Source organism: Osmerus eperlanus, chromosome 3 (assembly GCF_963692335.1).
Source record: "Osmerus eperlanus chromosome 3, fOsmEpe2.1, whole genome shotgun sequence".
Taxonomy (NCBI): Eukaryota; Metazoa; Chordata; class Actinopteri; order Osmeriformes; family Osmeridae; genus Osmerus; species Osmerus eperlanus.
In genome coordinates, this window is record NC_085020.1 from 13275935 (window position 1) to 13294143 (window position 18209).

Sequence of the window (18209 nt, forward strand, 5' to 3'; positions counted from 1 at the left end):
CCTGGTTTTAAGATGCGCGTCCTTGTGAAAATGCGAATGCGTCGATCATTGCCAAGCAACACATTTAAGAGCCTATCCAAAGTGCACTTAGCTAGCCTATCTCCCTTCAAAACAAGCCATGGATTTAAAAAAGAAAGAAAAGGAAAATACATTTTACTGATAGAGAAATTAGAAAACTTCTAGAGTTGTTTACTCAGAATAGAAGCGTGCTCACGGGGAAATGTAATAATATCAACACAAACAAACAGAAACAATCAGCTTGGAAATCGATTTGTGCGATCACGGAAAACTTTTTCTCGCCTTAATGTCCTTTCCATATGTTGCCTATAAACAAGACGCGCTGCATGTGAGATCAAACTGTTGTACATTATAATTACCATGGATATTAGTCCGATTTTCCAACTTACGCCTGCTCCCCACTAGGCGTAAAATGTACACCCAGGTGCAGCACATAAAGGGCTTAAGTCTAACTGGTGCACTAGTCGTAACTTTAAGTTAGTCGTAACTTTCAGTTCTACGTCGGACGTAGCGTTACACCCAGGCGTACGCCCAGCTGGTGCACTCGGCTCCAGTAGTATGTGTTGCCCGGGCAACAGAGGCTAATGTCATGCTAATGCTTCAGTGAAATAGTAGACTACTGTTTCCCGAAAGTAGATGTACTTCCTTAATAATATCAGCTTATATTGTACATTACACATCACAATTGTGTGTCATATCACAAAGTAAAATGAGTAAATAGTTATCACCCTGGCCTCTTTGCTTGTGGCGTTTCTGCAGCTGCCTTGCAGTAAAGCAGTTAGCCTAGCTATCTCCCAGAAGTTAACGAGCTGCTAAACTAATGTTCTGCTAGAGGTAGTCACGCGAGTTTTCGTGACGTTAGTAACGTAAGTAGCGTCATTGACTGTGGCTAGCAAGTTAGCCACCGTTAGCTTCACTTTTCGCCACAAAAACTTAATTTCTACTTAAACCGTGTAACGGAACGTAAATAAAAATACAAGCAACTCAATCGCTACCAAGACAAAACTTTTGACACCTAGGTTGTCTATGTAGGCCAAATATTGACTGAGTTTTAGGGGGGCAAAAAGAATATTAACTAGAAAAGGCTGTTCCTGCGAAACAGCAGTGAGAATGCTGAAAACCTGAATGGGCAGGGCTCCAGACTAACTTGTTGCCTTGGTTGCACTGGTGCGCCTAACTTTTTTATTTAGGTGCACCAGCACAAAATTTAGGTGCACCCAAATTTTTCCTTGCATCGCCACAATTTCAAGGTCACCTTTTTATCACGCTCCATATACATTCATATATATTATGTAAATGATCTTAAACAAGAATAAGGTGTAGGTAAATATATTTTTTATTTGAAGCACAATCATACTGTATATATATAAAAAAATATTTTAAGTGCTTCACTGAGCTACCAAACTAAAACATTTTAAGCAAAATAAAACATTTCAAAATAGAAAGTGCTACTGTTTAAAAGTGAGACCTAACATTTCATGGCTCAAAGTCTTATAGCGGGTCCCACCTTGCTGTCGCATGCCCTTCAGATGGCCAACACCTGTAATTTGGCCTTCTTGCCCTATGGCCTTGGCTAAATCATCTTTCCACACTCTCCCTAGCATCAAAATCCTAGCTCCATGGGTTAGCTCCTGGCCCAGCTTCGTAACTCAGGGGTCCGCAATTCATTTTTACAAGGGGCCACATGAGAAACCTGAAATGTGTTGGAGGGCCTCATCAATTTGCTCACTATTCATTTTCTCCCATTGTAAAAAGCAGTAAAGTATATATTTTGATTAGCTGCTACTGGTTATCAGAAGAATAAGGATATTCTGTAAATATTTATATAAATATTTTAGATTTTGGTGTAGGTCAAATAGGAAAGATTATAGAAGTAATAAACAGTATAAACAGCAACAACAGTGTTTCATTTTATTTGTAACCAGTTAATCTTCACAAACACTGAAAAGTTGTTTTGCAGAATGTTAAAGATGTGGAATTGATCAACTTTATACAAAAAGCAATACGTTTTTTCAGTTCATTTTGTTCTGTTCAAGTGCATCGAAATCTGTCTGAATGTCTGAGGTGGATATGCGAAGGACAGCTGACAGGTAATGATCAGGGTCTGCAGTTCAACTAGCAAACCATCAGCCCGCGCCCACTGAATCAGTCAAGTTCTTATTATGTCCGCGTTAGTTTTTTTTCTTCACAGCTTTCACTTTGACCTCAGTAAACAGATACTTAGAAGTCCATGTCTTGTTAAAAGTTAATCAGTGGCAAAGTTTTTCATTTTCGAGGGCTAACCAACAGCTAACTCTCCTGTCGGTGAGGTTGCGCAAGCGCACATATGTAAATCGCTTGATCACTGTAGTCTTTCAGGACTACATATTTACTACCGCTCAACACATTTATTTATTTTAAATTTTTGATTTACCTCACGCTGGCCGGATTGAGACAGCCTGTGGCTGGTTATGGCCCGCGGGCCATACAATGCCCAGGTCTGCTAAACTGACTCTGGTGCTCAGGTCGTAATTTCAATCACACAGCACGGAGCTACAGGAATATCTGGACCACAGCCAATCAGAGGCAAAGACCCGTCCCATCTCTGTCTCTGATTGGTTTAGACCACGATATGATCCAACCATGAGTGTCAGTTCCGTCTTAGGATAACAAACGCTTCGTTTGTGGAGAGACAGCGGATGCGAGGAGGTTAGGTGCACCGGTGCGACCTAGGAAAAAATGTAGTCGCACCCGTACACATTTTGGTCGCATTGTGCGACCAAATTGGTCGCACTCTAGAGCCCTGATGGGGATAGCTAACCATGCTAAAAAAGCTGAAAATAGTGAAAATTTAGTAGAAAGTTATAAGCTGAAGCTTCAAAGCAACCGAAAGGTATTTTTGAAAGGGGCTGCAGCATTCCAACAATGATTTGAAAGGATTTACCATTACTTTTAAAGGGAGAATAATTTGCACAAAAACCTTAATATTTTAAAAAGTATAAAAGTGAGAAATGAGAAAATACCCGCAAGCTGAAAGCTGAAATGAATTTCAAAAATGTGTGAGTCACACAAGAGGGAGTGTGGAAGCTGAACTGCATCATCTAACAAAGCTAAGAGCTAAAATAGCCTACAATGCGGGAGAAGCTGAAAGCTGAACTGTTAAACAGAAGAAGAAGTAGGCTAGCTAGTTGTAACAAGAATATTATCGTTTTAACAGCTGAAATTATAGTTGGGATAGTAATAGCAGTAGCAGATGTAGCCTACCATTGAGTGTGTTTACTCGGCTTTCTTAGTAGGATTCAATGTGTTGATGTAATGAAACATACAGCAGTAGGGCCGATACAGGAAGACACAGCGACACTTTGTTGCAGAAGGATGCCAAGTTTTGTCCGTGGAGCATACAACGATTAATAAAAAAGAATCATGTAGACGCGTTTATTGAGTAATCGCATAACTAACTAGAGAGGGTACAATTTCTGGGGAAATTGTAGGGTGTGCTTGCTTGCGTCGGTTGCATAGGGGTCTGTTTTTTAATGACATTTTTACAACTGATATTTCTGTATATTTTATATAAAAATGCATAGGGCCTACTTATTATTTATAAATATTACATAGCCTAGATTTAAAAGCATCTTTTTTTTGCTGCTCATTTACAACTCAAAATACGAGTTAAGTGTAGAATGAAATATGTCTTCTCATTTCCCCTGCAAGAGGCAGCCTCATAGCTGAATCAACGAATACATTTGGCAGACCGGTGTAAAAATTGACCTAATCTCTATGACTTAAACGTCCTTTTAAGTTTCCCTTCTCGTGATATTTTCAGGCATTTAGCCTACTCATATTGCATTCATTCATTAATAAAGAACCCCCTTTGAAGATTATTCTACGACGTTACCGGCAGTAGAAGATGGAATCGCGATTCAAACAGTACCATCTGCTAACTGAAAATATGCCCCCAAAAACATAAATAAGCTTGACATTTATTTAGTGGAAAATCGCTCATTCATAAAAAGCTCACTGGTAGCGATCATTGTCAGTAACAACGCAAAATGCGATATAGCCCTGTGTGGAGAAGCTGCCCCGGTAAGTTCTACTACAGTACAGTACTAGACTACTGCTGTGTTCGTCTTGGTAGCGATTGCGTTGGTTGAATTCGATTTAACGTTCCGTTGTACGGTTTAGGCTGAAATTAATTATTTTCATGAACAGATTGACAAAGTTTAGGCTGTGGCAATGAAGTTCAGGTTAGTAGTCCGATAGTTTCACCTATTGAAAGACTTTTGATTTAAGTAAGGGGAGTGCCGAACATGTTCTGTCGCCGTTTGACTTCCTAAACAGCTGTGTACTGTAACTAGATGTTTTTGTAGTGTGTCTCGCGTAAGCTACAGCGTTGCAGTGAGCAACACTGGTTTGAAACCACAGGTAATGATAATTTCACCAACAAATTGTTTACTTGTAATGTAATGTCATAATAAATCCTACAACGAAAATGTATTTGTGAGGAATGTTTATTTTAACGATTGAAAACAGATGCATCATAGACCACTGTAGTATGTGTTGCCCGGGCAACAGAGGCTAATGTCAATGTAACGTCAGTGACTGTGGCTAGCAAATTAGCCACCGTTAGCTTCACTTTTCGCCACAAAAACTTAACTTGAGCCTAAACCATGCAACGGAACATAAATAAAAATACAAGCAACTCAATCGCTACCAAGACGAAACTTTTGACACCTAGGTTGTCTATGTAGGCCAAATATTGACGAAGATTTAGGGGGGCAAAAAGAAATAAAAATAATAAAAATAATAATATATATGTGAGAGAACAAAGGTTGTGCCCTTGCCAAAGGCAAAGCACACCCAATTACACATATAAACGGAGTAATCGTATTATTGGCATAAACTTACAATTGCTAGTAATCGGGTTTTTCATGGTCAAGTAAACGCACCAATCACCTGTGTGAGAGACTGAGTGGTGCGTGTCCGTCGTTGCCACGGTGATGGTGCAGTTATGATTGCTAACGCGCTGAGGGCAGAGAATAACAGAAATGTAGCTAGAATCCACACCTCAAACAAGTTAACCTAGACGCAGAACTGTACATCCAAACCAAAAAATAAGGATATTTTCCGAGACCCAAGACTCTGCCGAAACCAGCGATATTCTTTATATGTGCGGTCAGAAATACGACTACCTGCAGTTTCAAAAACGTGTTCCTTCTGCTTTCCTGGTGCGTGTTTGTTTGGTTGCCACGGCGATGGAGCAGCTGTGATCGCTAACGAGCTGGGCAGAGAGAATAACTAATGTAGCTAGAATCCACACCTCAAACAAGTTAACCTCGACGCAAAACTATACGTCCAATCCGAAACCAGAGATGTCCTTTATATGTCTGTGCGGTCAGAAATACAACTCTACCGGCAGTTTCAAAATCTTGGTTCTTTCACTTTCTCTGACGAATTTTACCCACCTCTCCATTGAAGTTAGTGAGAGAATTTGAAAGGCTGCTCTCGCTTCAAGGCTCATAGCTGAACATCTGTAAATGTGAGCTCTTTAGTAGTTACATTGGCTGATAGAGGACAATTCTTCCTACATTTTAAGGTATAACTTGTTTCTGTAAGTTAAACTATATGAACGTTAGAGGAATTTGTTTGACAATTTAGTTGAATATCAGAAAAAGAAGAGCCAGCAGTGTGCCACTCTGCTTGCTGCTCATTCATAAAAATCAAGAAGGAGCAAACATTTTAATGTATTTCAAACTGTCATAATTCAAAATTGGCTGAATATTTGAAAAAGCTGAATCATTTGGGAATAGCTGAATGTCTTGTGAACATTTTAAAGGTTGAATGGTGTCTCTAGCTGAACGTATGCTGAAGTAGTTACGTTTGAAAGTGGAGGAAGCTTTTTAATGATTTGAAAGGATTTACCATTACTTTTAATGGGAGAATAATTTGCACAAAAACCTTAATGTCTTAAAAAGTATAAAAGTGAGAAATACCAAAAGACATAGCACACATCTCCTGAAGGAGCTGAACGTTTTGATTGCAAAATTGTAGGAATCGGTGAAAGTATGCAGGACTAGTTAAAGATCCTGTAAAGTGGACCTGGAAACGAGTTTTAAGTTCGCCACACCAAAGAATAATGTGTTATTAACTACCCATCCAAATTCGAATGAAAAAATAACACCGACAAGTATGTTAAATTAGGCTTTGAAATCGTGAAAAAATCAGCAGTCTTCTCTGCTTGAGACAGGGGGGGCGTGTCGCCTGAAGGAGCTGAAGCTCCGCCCCTCGCTGCCTAGTGCCTACCTCCGACCCAGATAATGGACGCTATGTCAAGCCGAACAAAACCGTATAGAATTAGAATTTATTTGTTCAATGAGTGAAACATACAGATGCATATACATGAAATGTTCCCCTGAGCTGTAACAGTAAAAATGGACACCAGAGACAGCAGACAGTGAGCTCTCCAACTAGGCTACTTCTAACACATTAGCTACCATTTCACCAAAATATAATTCTACACCGAATAGCCTAATATCAATTTAGCGGTTTGCACTAACTCATAGCAGAGATACCTCTGGAAAAGTTATCTAGTATAATTATAACAAGCACACAGAACTGAGTGATGAACTGCTGGTGGCGGTGGATGGTCCAGGTGCGACCGGAGGATGAACGGCCGGGGGGGCGATGCTCGGTACGGCTCCGCGCTGCAAGAGAAGCCATGTGTTGGTGAACCCCGTCTGTCTCTGGTCCATGTTAAAACTGTCCGCCGTGAAATGGTCAGTGCAAAGGCGGCTGTTGGAGTTTATCCAAAGCTTTCCATGAGCGTGACTCTTCACAAAATCTATCACCTATTTTTCCTTTCATTATCAATAGGGAACTTAAATGGCGTTGCAGCGCAGCTGGAGTTCTTGCATCAGGGAAGATGCAGTTGCGGGTGGTGGGAGACATCCTGAAGCTTGCCAGCTAGCTGATGTAGGCTACAATAACAGTACAGCAGGAGGAGCCATTCAGTGATCTGACGTAGATATGGCGAAATGACGTAGATAGAGCATTTTTTGGCTCCGCCCATTAAAACCTGATCTGAAAACGGAAGAGAAACTGTTCTTCGGTTTAACTCCACATTTCAGTGTGACAAAGTTTTAGCGCTTTGCACATGCTTTCAGGAACTCATTTCACACGTATATAATGTACTTAGAAGAAAAACATGGAATTTACTTTACAGGATCTTTAAAGGACAAAAAACCAGCGGAAGAACTAAGAAGTTGAAAAACAATAGTGATTGTGAGAATGCATTCTCACAATAATATATATGTGAGAGAACAAACGTTGTGCCCTTGCCGAAGGCAAAGCACACCCAACTAGATAGGGTACAATTTCTGGGGAAATTGTAGGGTGTGCTCGCTTGCGTCGGTTGCAGGTAGGGTGACCAGAAGCATGACCCTGAAAAGGAGGACACTTGGGTCCAAAAAGGAGGACAAAGGGTCAAAAAGTAGGACAAAGGGTCCAAAAGGAGGACTATCCCAAAAAGTTGTTGGCCGGGGGAATGGGTAGCCTGGCTCTGCCCTCCTACGTACTTCCACTCAATTTGGATTTTGCTTCTGTACTAGATCTGGGATTTCAGTGCATCAGTCGGTTTTCAGAAACACATTTATTGTAGGTCCAATCAGCGAACAGAGGGAGTGGCTGAGAACGATGACTTTGATGTTGTGCACTAGTTTGAGTTGTAGTTCAGTAATGGCGGCGTAGAAAGATGCGAGCGAAGCTATTCTGCGGTTATGGCAAAGCTGCCGAATATCCATAAGTTAAAGCCGGAGCAAGAACAATCCTTGCTGAGCTTTGTTGGTGGTTATGATGTTGTGGCCCTCCTCCCCACAGGGTTCGGGAACATTTTTATTTTCCAGCTACAGCAGCTAGCTCCGTGGTGAAGGAGTTGGCTAAGGCGAACGCTAGCGATTGGTTATGGCAGATCAGAGTGGCTCTGGGCAGATCCAATAGTTTTAAACTTCAACAGAGTACCCGCCTTCAAGGAAGTTAACGCTTGTCAATGGAGCGATCCCAGACCCTCTGTACAAATGAAATGTACGAGGGTCTGGTTAGGACCAGGCTAGGGAATGGGGGCCTTTAGTATGAAATTAAGACAATAACATTAGTCATTTTAGGAAGTCAACAGTCTAAACTGCAGTCTAAACTCCTGTAAGAGTGGTGATGTTTCAGAGCATGAAATAATTTTGTCACCTCAGCAGCGGTTGTTTTATTGTCCACTGTTGTTGTGTTTGGAGCAAAAAATGATGTTAAGGGAGAGTGGCCGGCAGAACTAGCATTATCCTTGTGCCATTCTGTAGCAGCATGCCGCTTGAAAGCCCCTTTCCCCCTACTACTCACATCTATATCAATGCGACAGAGCTTACAGAAGGCATGATATTGATCTGTGCTGCTCTTTGTGGCAAAGTGGAGTCCTGAACTCCACGTAGGTTTGAAGGAGGTCTTTCTTTTTGGCACTGAATCCCACGTGGGTGGTAAATTGCGCAATGGGCAGGAAAGATCAAAAGGGTGAAAAGGAGGACATGCAACAGCGGTCCGGACAAAGGACTGGAAAACCGGACTGTCCGGACGAAATCCAGACGTCTGGTCACCCTAGTTGCAGGTGGGTCCGTCCCCTGAAGTTTTTCCCATCTAGTGATATTTTCAAGCATTTAGCCTACTCAAGAACCCCCTTTGAAACAAGCTACTGTAACAACGTTGTCACCGGCAGTATTTCAGATGGAATCGCGATTCAAACAGTACCGTCTGCTAACTGAAAATATGCCTCCAAAAACGTAAACAAGTTTGACATTAATTTAGGGGGAAATGGCTAATTCCAAAGAAGTTTGCTACGAGCAAGCTAGCTGCTGTTGCTAGCCAAACGTCACTGAGGGGATTGTTTGAAAGTGCCAGAAATTAGAATAGTTTTTTTACATAAAGTTTAGGCTGTGGCATTGAAGACAGCGATGCACCACACAAGCTTGAGTTTAAATACATTATTGGGTGTGCTTTGCCTTCGGCAAGGGCACAACCTTTGTTCTCTCACATATATATTTGGGTGTGCTCAAGCCTTCGGTGAGAGCACAACCTTTGTTCTCTCACATATATATTTATTATTATTATTTATTTTTGTCCCCCTAAATCTTTGTCAATATTTGGCCTACATAGACAACCTAGGTGTCAAAAGTTTCGTCTTGGTAGCGATTGAGTTGCTTGTATTTTTATTTACGTTCCGTTGCATGGTTTAGGCTGAAGTTAAGTTTTTGTGGCGAAAAGTGAAGCTAACGGTGGCTAATTTGCTAGCCACAGTCACTGACGTTACTAACGTCACTACGTCACTAACGTCACGAAAACACGCGTGAATACCTGTAGCAGAACATTCGTTTCGCATCTGTTAACTTGGGGGTTAGCTAGGCTAACTATAGCTTTACTGCAAGGCAGCTGCAGAAACGCCACAAGCAAAGAGGCCAGGGTGATAACTATTTACTCATTTTACTTTTTGATGTGAAACACAATTGTGAAATGTAATGTACAATATTAGCTGATATTATTAAGGAAGTAGGCCCACATCTACTTTCGGAAACGGTAGTCTACTATTTCACTGAAGCATTAGCATCATGACATTAGCCTCTGTTGCCCGGGCAACACATACTACAGTGGTCTATGATGCATCTGTTTTCAATCGTTAAAATAAACATTCCTCACAAATACATTTTAGTTGTAGGATTTATTATGACATTACATTACAAGTAAACGATTTGTTGGTGAAATTATCATTACCTGTGGTTTCAAACCAGTGTTGCTCACTGCAACGCTGTAGCTTACACGAGACACACTACAAAAACATCTACACAGCTGTTTAGGAAGTCAAACGGCGACAGAACATGTTCGGCACTCCCCTTACTTAAATCAAAAGTCTTTCAATAGGTGAAACTATCTGACTACTAACCTGAACTTCATTGCCACAGCCTAAACTTTGTCAATCTGTTCATGAAAATAATAAATTTCAGCCTAAACCGTACAACGGAACGTTACATCGAATTCAACCAACGCAATCGCTACCAAGACCAACACAGCAGTAGTCTAGTACTGTACCGTAGTAGAATTTACCAGGGCAGCTTCTCCACACAGGGCTATATCGCATTTTGCGTTGTTACTGACAATGATTGCTACCAGTGAGCTTTTTATGAATGAGCGATTTTCCACTAAATAAATGTCAAGCTTATTTACGTTTTTGTGGGCATTTTTCAGTTAGCAGATGGTAATGTTTGAATCGCGATTCCATCTTCTACTGCCGGTAACGTCGTAGAATAATCTTCAAAGGGGGTTCTTTATTAATGAATGAATGCAATATGAGTAGGCTAAATGCCTGAAAATATCACGAGAAGGGAAAACTTAAAAGGACGTTTAAATCATAGAGATTAGGTCAATTTTTACACCGGTCTGCCAAATGTATTCGTTGATTCAGCTATGAGGCTGCCTCTTGCAGGGGAAATGAGAAGACGTCATATTTCATTCTACACTTAACTCGTATTTTGAGTTGTAAATGAGCAGCAAAAAAAAGATGCTTTTAAATCTATGTAATATTTATAAATAATAAGTAGGCCCTATGCATTTTTATATAAAATATACAGAAATATTAGTTGTAAAAATGTCATTAAAAAACGGACCCCTGTGCGACTGACGCAAGAAAGCACACCCTACAATTTCCCCAGAAATTGTACCCTCTCTAGTTTAATGTGACATTACTTACTTTACATGCAAGTATTGATTTGCTTAAATGTACATGTGCTGCTAGTACACCACAGCACGATACTCGCTGTGCAACTGCACATCAATCTATGCGTCGTTGCTAACGTGTGCTGACGTGGTGACGTAGCTAGCACTGAGTACCCTTCGTTGACTAAAGGAACTTTTTGCCACAAGAACGTTGTAACCTCCTAAACCGTGCAACGGAATGTAAATAAAAATACAAGCAACGCAATCGAGACCAAGACGAACATTTTGACACAGGCGTTGTCTATGTAGTCCAAATATTGACTGATCCTTATGGGGGAGAAAATAAACAATAAAAATAAATAATAAATATATATGTGAGAGAACAATGGTTGTGCTCGCCAAAGGCGTGAGCACACCCAATTACAAAAACCCTGTGCTATCATGGACAATATTACGGCAGCAGCGGCCGGCTCATAGAGGGCGCTAGGGCGCCGCCCCACCACTGCTGCATCACATTCCGACCTGAAACTTAATTGAATAAGACTTAAAAAGAAATAAAAACATGTCTAATGAGTAAAGTCAATATTATATAGCTAATAGAATGTTGAATCTGCAATAAAATGTGGAAGAAAAAAAATCTACGTTGTCTAAAGTTGGCTGATAGGCCACGTATTTCCGGCTGGGTGCAAGTAACTTGCGCCCAGCCGGCAAGGAGCCCCATTGACTGTCGTTATAAGTTGTACATGTGTAGTTCGCTCCTCTCAATGCAAGAGATAGGACTTAGCCGGGGCGCAGAACACCTGCGCCCCAAACTGCTGATTTACTAGAGAGCCTGTCAAATACATTATGATAGGGCCTGTTATGTCTGTCACATCCAATCACATCACTCAACACATTTAAGAAGTTGTTTATTTACGTTGTCATGGTGTTCTCTCAGAACTGAAATTTGTAGCTACCGATCTAGCTCTAACGTTATAAAGCTAGCTAGCTAGCTAACGTCATGATGGAAACTTGCAATTCAGTCAAGTCGCTAAAAAATACGCCCTTTGAAAAAAGAAATTTTCAAGAGAAGCTCAAAGTCAAGGAGCTTGGACCTGATCGGCCTGACATATTAATTCAGCAACAGTCGAATGACAGGGGAAGACAATACACTAGGTCGTTTTCAAGGACCTGCTATAGCAAGATGAGTTGGCTGTCATATGGGTGTGAGTCAGATTACATAACATTTAAATTTGTATATATTTAATTTCTAAAATAGTTTTCTATTTTGCTTTACTGTGTTCATAATTTCAAGTTCATAGGTTTATTGTCTCAGGGTTTTGTGTTGTCAGATTTCATTCACAATTATCTAGACACTTACATTGTGGTGTTTCACAACAGAATTGTACAGAATAAAGCCCTTTTCACTTTATTTAAAACTGTTACATTGTGTATTATTCCTGTAATGTTTGACATGAGGAGCGTGGTCAGACACACTATCATTTACACAGTATGTGCAATTTCAGCACTACAATTTACAAATTAGTAAATACATTTAGGAATGCACCAAAATACTGCTTTCTGGTGTTGAGATAGCTTTTTTTTTTTCCCGGGGGGGCATGCCCCTGGACCCCCCGAGCAAGGCTAGGATCTTGGAGCACAATATAGCCCCCCCTGGAAATAAATGCACCAGCCGCCACTGTATTACGGAAGCTTCCTTCCAGGGTGACTTTTAAACAAGTGTCCTATTCCTCCTCTCCTCTTTTCATCCGTTGGCGAGGGCAGTGTAGGATGTCCTTAAGAGCAGAATAACATCCTGGTTTACACTGGAGTCGAGTCTCTGTTTGTCTAATTGCTGCAGTTCCTTCACCCTCCTTCCCTCCCATCACCACTTCTAGGAGGGAAACTACATCAAAGCACTTGGGTGGTCTGTGGCTCAGATGCTGGCCAGGTGACAGTTGAATACATTTGGTTTACGCAGTCTCAAGGTGTGTGGTTAGAAATCTCAGTCAAAAGGAGGTTGCTTCACATACAATTTACAGCTACCTGGATGAGAGAAGGAATTAAACACCTTCTTTAAGGGGAAGGATGACCTGACATGTGAACAGAATGAGCGACAGGGCGATGGTTCCTATTGTGACACGTCACAGTAGTCATGTTGGCATGTTGTTTTAGTTTTTTTAACAACCCAGATGTGACAATTGTTGTTTATGTTGTTTCAGGGAAGCAGTGTTTCTTGGTTCTGCGTCAGCAGCAGTTCAACGTTCAGGCGCTGGTCGCCGTGGGAGATCGTGCCAGCAAGCAGATGGTCAAGTTTGCCGCCAAGTGAGTACAAGTGCAGCATTTCCTGTCAACCGCGGGCAAGGCAAACAATGGTGGGAACGGTTGTTTGGTCCGACCCAATGCGTTCAATCCTTTTTCACACATTTTGTTGAGGGAAATTGTATTTTTTTTTTTTTTTTTTAAGGGTGTTTTTAATGGGTATGTTCCTGTTAGGGTTGCACAGGACTGAAGATCACAGCAGACAGGCATACTTAAAGGTTATTCTGTCATTAATCATTAAGAGGTCATAGCCAAGTCCATTATTGAAAGTATTATGAGGGAATAACAACAGATATCCACCCACTTAGGAATGCTTAATCACTACGTGATCTCATGCCAAGCATTCAAGATGTATATCGTCGTCTTCGTCATCTGCCGCTTGTCCGGGGGTCGGGTCGTGGGGGCAGCAACCTAAGCAGGGAGGCCCAGACTTCCCTCTCCCCGGCCACTTCCACCAGCTCTTCCTGGGGGACCCTGAGGCGTTCCCAGGCCAGCCGAGAGACATAGTCCCTCTAGCGTGTCCTGGGTCTTCCCAGTGGGACGTGCCCAGAACACCTCAAGAGGGCGGCGTCCAGGAGGCATCCTTATCAGATGCCCGAGCCACCTCAACTGGCACCTCTCGACGTGGAGGAGCAGCGGTTCTACTCTGAGCCCCTCCCGGATGACCGAGCTTCTCACCCTATCTCTAAGGGAAAGCCCGGACACCCTGCGGAGAAAACTCATTTTGGCCGCTTGTATTCGCGATCTCGTTCTTTCGGTCACTACCCACAGTTCGTGACCATAGGTGAGGGTAGGAACGTAGATCAACTGGTAAATAGAGAGCTTCGCCTTTTGACTCAGCTCCTTCTTCACCACGACGGACCGATGCAGAGCCCGCATCACTGCGGACGCCGCACTGATCCGCCTGTCGATCTCGATATATGTATAGATATATTTTTTTTAGATATTTTTTAATCTATCAAATGTTACATGGCAGAAATGGTACACTTATGAATAACTGATTTGCGTGAACTGAATCGATTATTGGCCAAATACACTACTTATAAATTGACTGTCTGATATTTTGGATTTTTTTTTTATTTATTTTTTTTATTGTTTGGCAAATCATATCTTGATGCTTTGATTACAATAGCATGAAATCCTGTTGGGTTCTTAGCTGGAACTCAACTAGTACAGCCTGGGTATGAGTACAGACGGGATGAGTACAGCCATTAACACTGGAGAAGTATTGATTCAAGAGAAGCACAGACGTGATAGGCCAGTGTAACAGGAAGTTGACCAGTGTAACAGGAAGGTGACCCAAAGCAGAGGTCTGACTGCTCGTCTGAGGATGGTCCAAGGTCAGTGTCATCCATTTTGACCTCTGTGACCAGACCCTCTGACCTGAAGAGCAGTTTGACCTCAATGTGTTTCCTCCCAGGGTTGCCTCAGGTCTGTGTTCTAGAGATGAGGGCTGTTGGTTCATCTGCCTAATTATACACGGTGTTGTACTGAAGATATTCCTGAACCCTCCCAGCAAAGACAGAACCGCACCTAAACCATAAGGTTTAATCCGTAGTTTTAAGGAATGATCTCCTTTGTCAGAAGATGTGGATAATCACATGCAAGATATAAGATACACTTTTAAACTCACATCAGACTTGTTGTATGATCAAGAAAGTTGCCAATTTCTCCGCCCAACAACACATTGACTCACCACTCTTTCACAATGCCCGGTGGTTTGAAATGGCAGTTGGTTGTATTGCATTTATTACACTCAGCAACGGATACATTTTACCTGAGGATAGTGTTGTCATCTAAACAGTTTTCAGATAGGTGTGTCATCATGTTGAGGCTTCACCACACATATTAACTTCCATCATGCTTGAAACATCCTGCTTTTAGTAAAACCCATATGAAAGCCCTTTAACTCCAGTATGACCAGCAAGCCTTTCTTAATCATCGGGAGGGCTACGCTTGTGTTCTTGTGTTTACCATGTGTGAAAGCTGAGTCCTGACACCCCTAGCTGGTCTTCACTTCCTCATGTGAGGCTGGACCCAGGCCAGTGGCAGCATTGTTGTGGAAGACTGCATGTTGGCTGGTATTTCTCTCCAGCGTGTGGGAGTCTGCCCTCAGTGATCGCCGTTCGCTTTCCAGTCCTAGTCTCATCCTTCAACATATGCTCCACAACATGGTGAAAGTTTTTCCACGCTGGTCTCTTGAGTGGCTTTGTTAGCATGGTTTTTAGGAGTTAATTAGCTAGCTGTGTGCATTGTGGCGGTGATGCCCCCCTTTTGGTCCCTGGATCCCAGAGCTGAAGAGGTTATTAATGGGAGGATTTATTTGTGTTGCTGATCTCACCATTGCCAGCAGCCTTCCCAGCAGCTGTCTGGGGACTGAGACTTCAGCCCCCCCCTCTCTCTCATTACAGCTTCTTAATGAGAGAAGGTGAAGGATTACAGCAGGTGGGCTCCATCTGCCCACGGCGAGGCTTGGTGACAGTTGATTTTGTTGTTTTTAGGCCTGGCCATGACAGTAGTGTAGCCTCAGCCTGACTGTGCCAACCCTCCAGGAATAAATCTATCCTTTATTTTTAATTTTTTACAATTACAGTGTTTGAAGTGAGGCGTTTTGGTTACATGTACAGTACTGTGTTTACCCTATTTTGGAGACTCAGTGTTCCAGCCAACATTTAAACATGAGGGACTCTAGAGACTGTTTAGTTATGTTTAGTTCTGCAACAGTTGGTTCCTCCTAAAACACTGCAGTGAGGTAATATGATTTGTTGTTTTCTTTCAATGTTGTTGTAATCAGCTGATTGAATCAGAATAAAAGAGGAATCATGTTTTGGTCAGGCAGAGGAGATGGCAATAATGCAGGTTTCACAGAATCTTCAGGTCTTATGACAAATGAAGCCAGCATTTCAGTGTCAGGTTTGGTATTTTGCTGAGGTTTGAAAGACTCTTGTCTATGTGGTTAGCAACTATGCCAGTTACTTCCCCTGCTGTAAGTATGCTTTTTGTAAACATCAATCAGGTTTTTAATGGAAACTTCTACAGTTCTCAGTTGCATCTCCCACGCCAGGTGTGTGTGGTTTTGAATGTTACACAAATCTCCTTTCCTCTCTTCGGTTTCCTCTTCTTATCCCCTCTCTTTTTCTCCTCTACTCTCCTTATTTGTCTTCTGCTTCCTCTTTCCTGCCCTTTCTCTCCTCTTCCCTCTTTCCTCCTCTCCTGACTTCGCGTCTTCCCTCATCCTCTCCATCCCCAGCATCAGTAAGGAGAGCATTGTAGACGTGGAGGCCCTGGTGAAGAAGGTGGATCAGAAGATTGAGAGCTGCTCTCAACAGGATGTGGAGCTCTTTGTTGAGAGGGTAGGCCTCAGGTTACGATCATAGCTCTACATTAGAGGGGTAGGCCTTATGTTCCAGATCTAGATGGCCTTTTACAATCGGTTTTATTACAATACAACAATATTATCCCCCTTATGAAAGTTAGACTGTTGTCAGCAAAGTATTGTCTGTGTTTGGATATTTGGTACTTTCCGTACAGCTAACAGTTGAGCTGTGGAAAGTACGGTAGGTTTGTTAATCTAACAGCTTGTTTGATCTCTCACACTTTTCCTTTCTTTCTCTGTTCTCTCCTCTGCTCCTTTCTGTTTCATCACTCATTTCTTCTCATTTCTTCCTCTGTCTGTCTGTGCCTCTCCCTACTTCACACACACCTGTCCTTGCTCTCTGTCAGATTTTCGTGATCAGCCAGGCGGAGCCCCGTCTACCCCTGCAGCTGGATGATGCTGTCAGGCCTGACGGAGATGGGGATGAGGTGAGAACGAGTACTTGCGGTGGATGAGTGCATGATGGCCCCCCCAACCCTCCCGGGGGGCCTGTCTGACACCTGATAATTTCTTCCTTCATTCATCATAATTCTGTCTAATTTGTGTCCATGTGGGTCCAGAGAGAGCCTGCTAGGCAGTGTGTGTCCAGGTCATCCCTCTCCAGTTGGCTCCAGAGACAGTTGAAAACTGTGTTTGTACTGATAGGTTATCTCTGGAACTAGCCAGCCCAGGAGGTCTCTGTCCGGCTTGCTGACTGGTTAGCACACAGTCGGACAGTTCCAGCAGGATGTCTGTCTGTCTCTCTCTGGGCTGCAGCTGTGTGTGTGTGTGTGTGTGTGTGTGTGTCTGTCTGTCCATCCTCATGTGAGGCCCTGGTGCAGGATACGGAAGCTGTTCTCAGGCTATTAGATAGGGCTGTCCCCACTCAGTCGACTAGTTGATTGTTTGATCGATATGCTCCTGCCGGTGTTACCGTTTTCCCTTTCGTTAATCTGCGTTTTGTTTTTGTTTTTTTGCATATGGCACGAGCACAATTGTAGCTGTTAGCCCAAACTGTACCATACTTTTTTCTACAATTGGTGTTATTAATCCTTTAGGCAAAATGGCAAAGAAATCTGTGGTATGGAAGCATACCACAATGCCACGGTACAGGGAATGCACTCTGCCAACTAGGTTTATAATCCATAGTTCGACGTTGAATATGATGTAGCCTACCACTTGAAAAGTTGGCCATCAGATCATTATTTTACAGTGTGTAGCATATAGGCTAGCCAGGCCTAGGATTTTTATGTTTTGGGAACTAAAGTTTTAGGCTATGTCTGCGCTGTGCTACTGTAGGTCTAACCATCTACATTTTATTTTGAAGCAGCCTAGTTTTCGATTTGAGAGACCCGCACGCTTTCAACAATTATGTTGGCTTTGGATGTGCTAAATTGTTACACTCTTGTTACTAGTCAAATAGTTAGTTCTGTATATAGGTTACATGTGTATACTCAAAGACATGAAGCAAGATGGCAGGTTTATTCCCTAAATTGAAGTTTACAATTTGAATAATGTAGGTTAAAGATATCACAGCCAAATCGAATGAAATGATCTTGTCCATCAACAAAATCTTTCTCTGTTGCACTGTTTCACTAGGCTGGCTCTGCCCTCCTACGTACTTGCGCTCAATTTTCATTTTGCTTCTGTACTAGGTCCGGCCTAGCCTGGTCCTAAACAGTCCCCCACCCCTCGGCTTGAGGCAACGTCCCCGGTGGATGTAGGTGGTATTGCATTTCCGATTTGCTACCCGACTTGTCCGGTCGTTTTTATACTATTAACTCCAGTCAACATATCTAAAACTATCTCCCTCGATAAT

General features: G+C 42.2%; 1 protein-coding gene across 1 annotated transcript in view; it reads left to right on the top strand.

Moving 5' to 3' along the window:
- Positions 1-18209, top strand: part of dars1 (aspartyl-tRNA synthetase 1) — a 44963-nt gene that overhangs the window by 14394 nt on the left and 12360 nt on the right. Inside the window, exons 6-8 of the mRNA XM_062457332.1 lie at positions 12936-13038; positions 16286-16388; positions 16759-16839. Of these exons, the coding sequence (XP_062313316.1) occupies positions 12936-13038; positions 16286-16388; positions 16759-16839 (287 nt within the window). The remainder of the gene's footprint in view (positions 1-12935; positions 13039-16285; positions 16389-16758; positions 16840-18209) is intronic.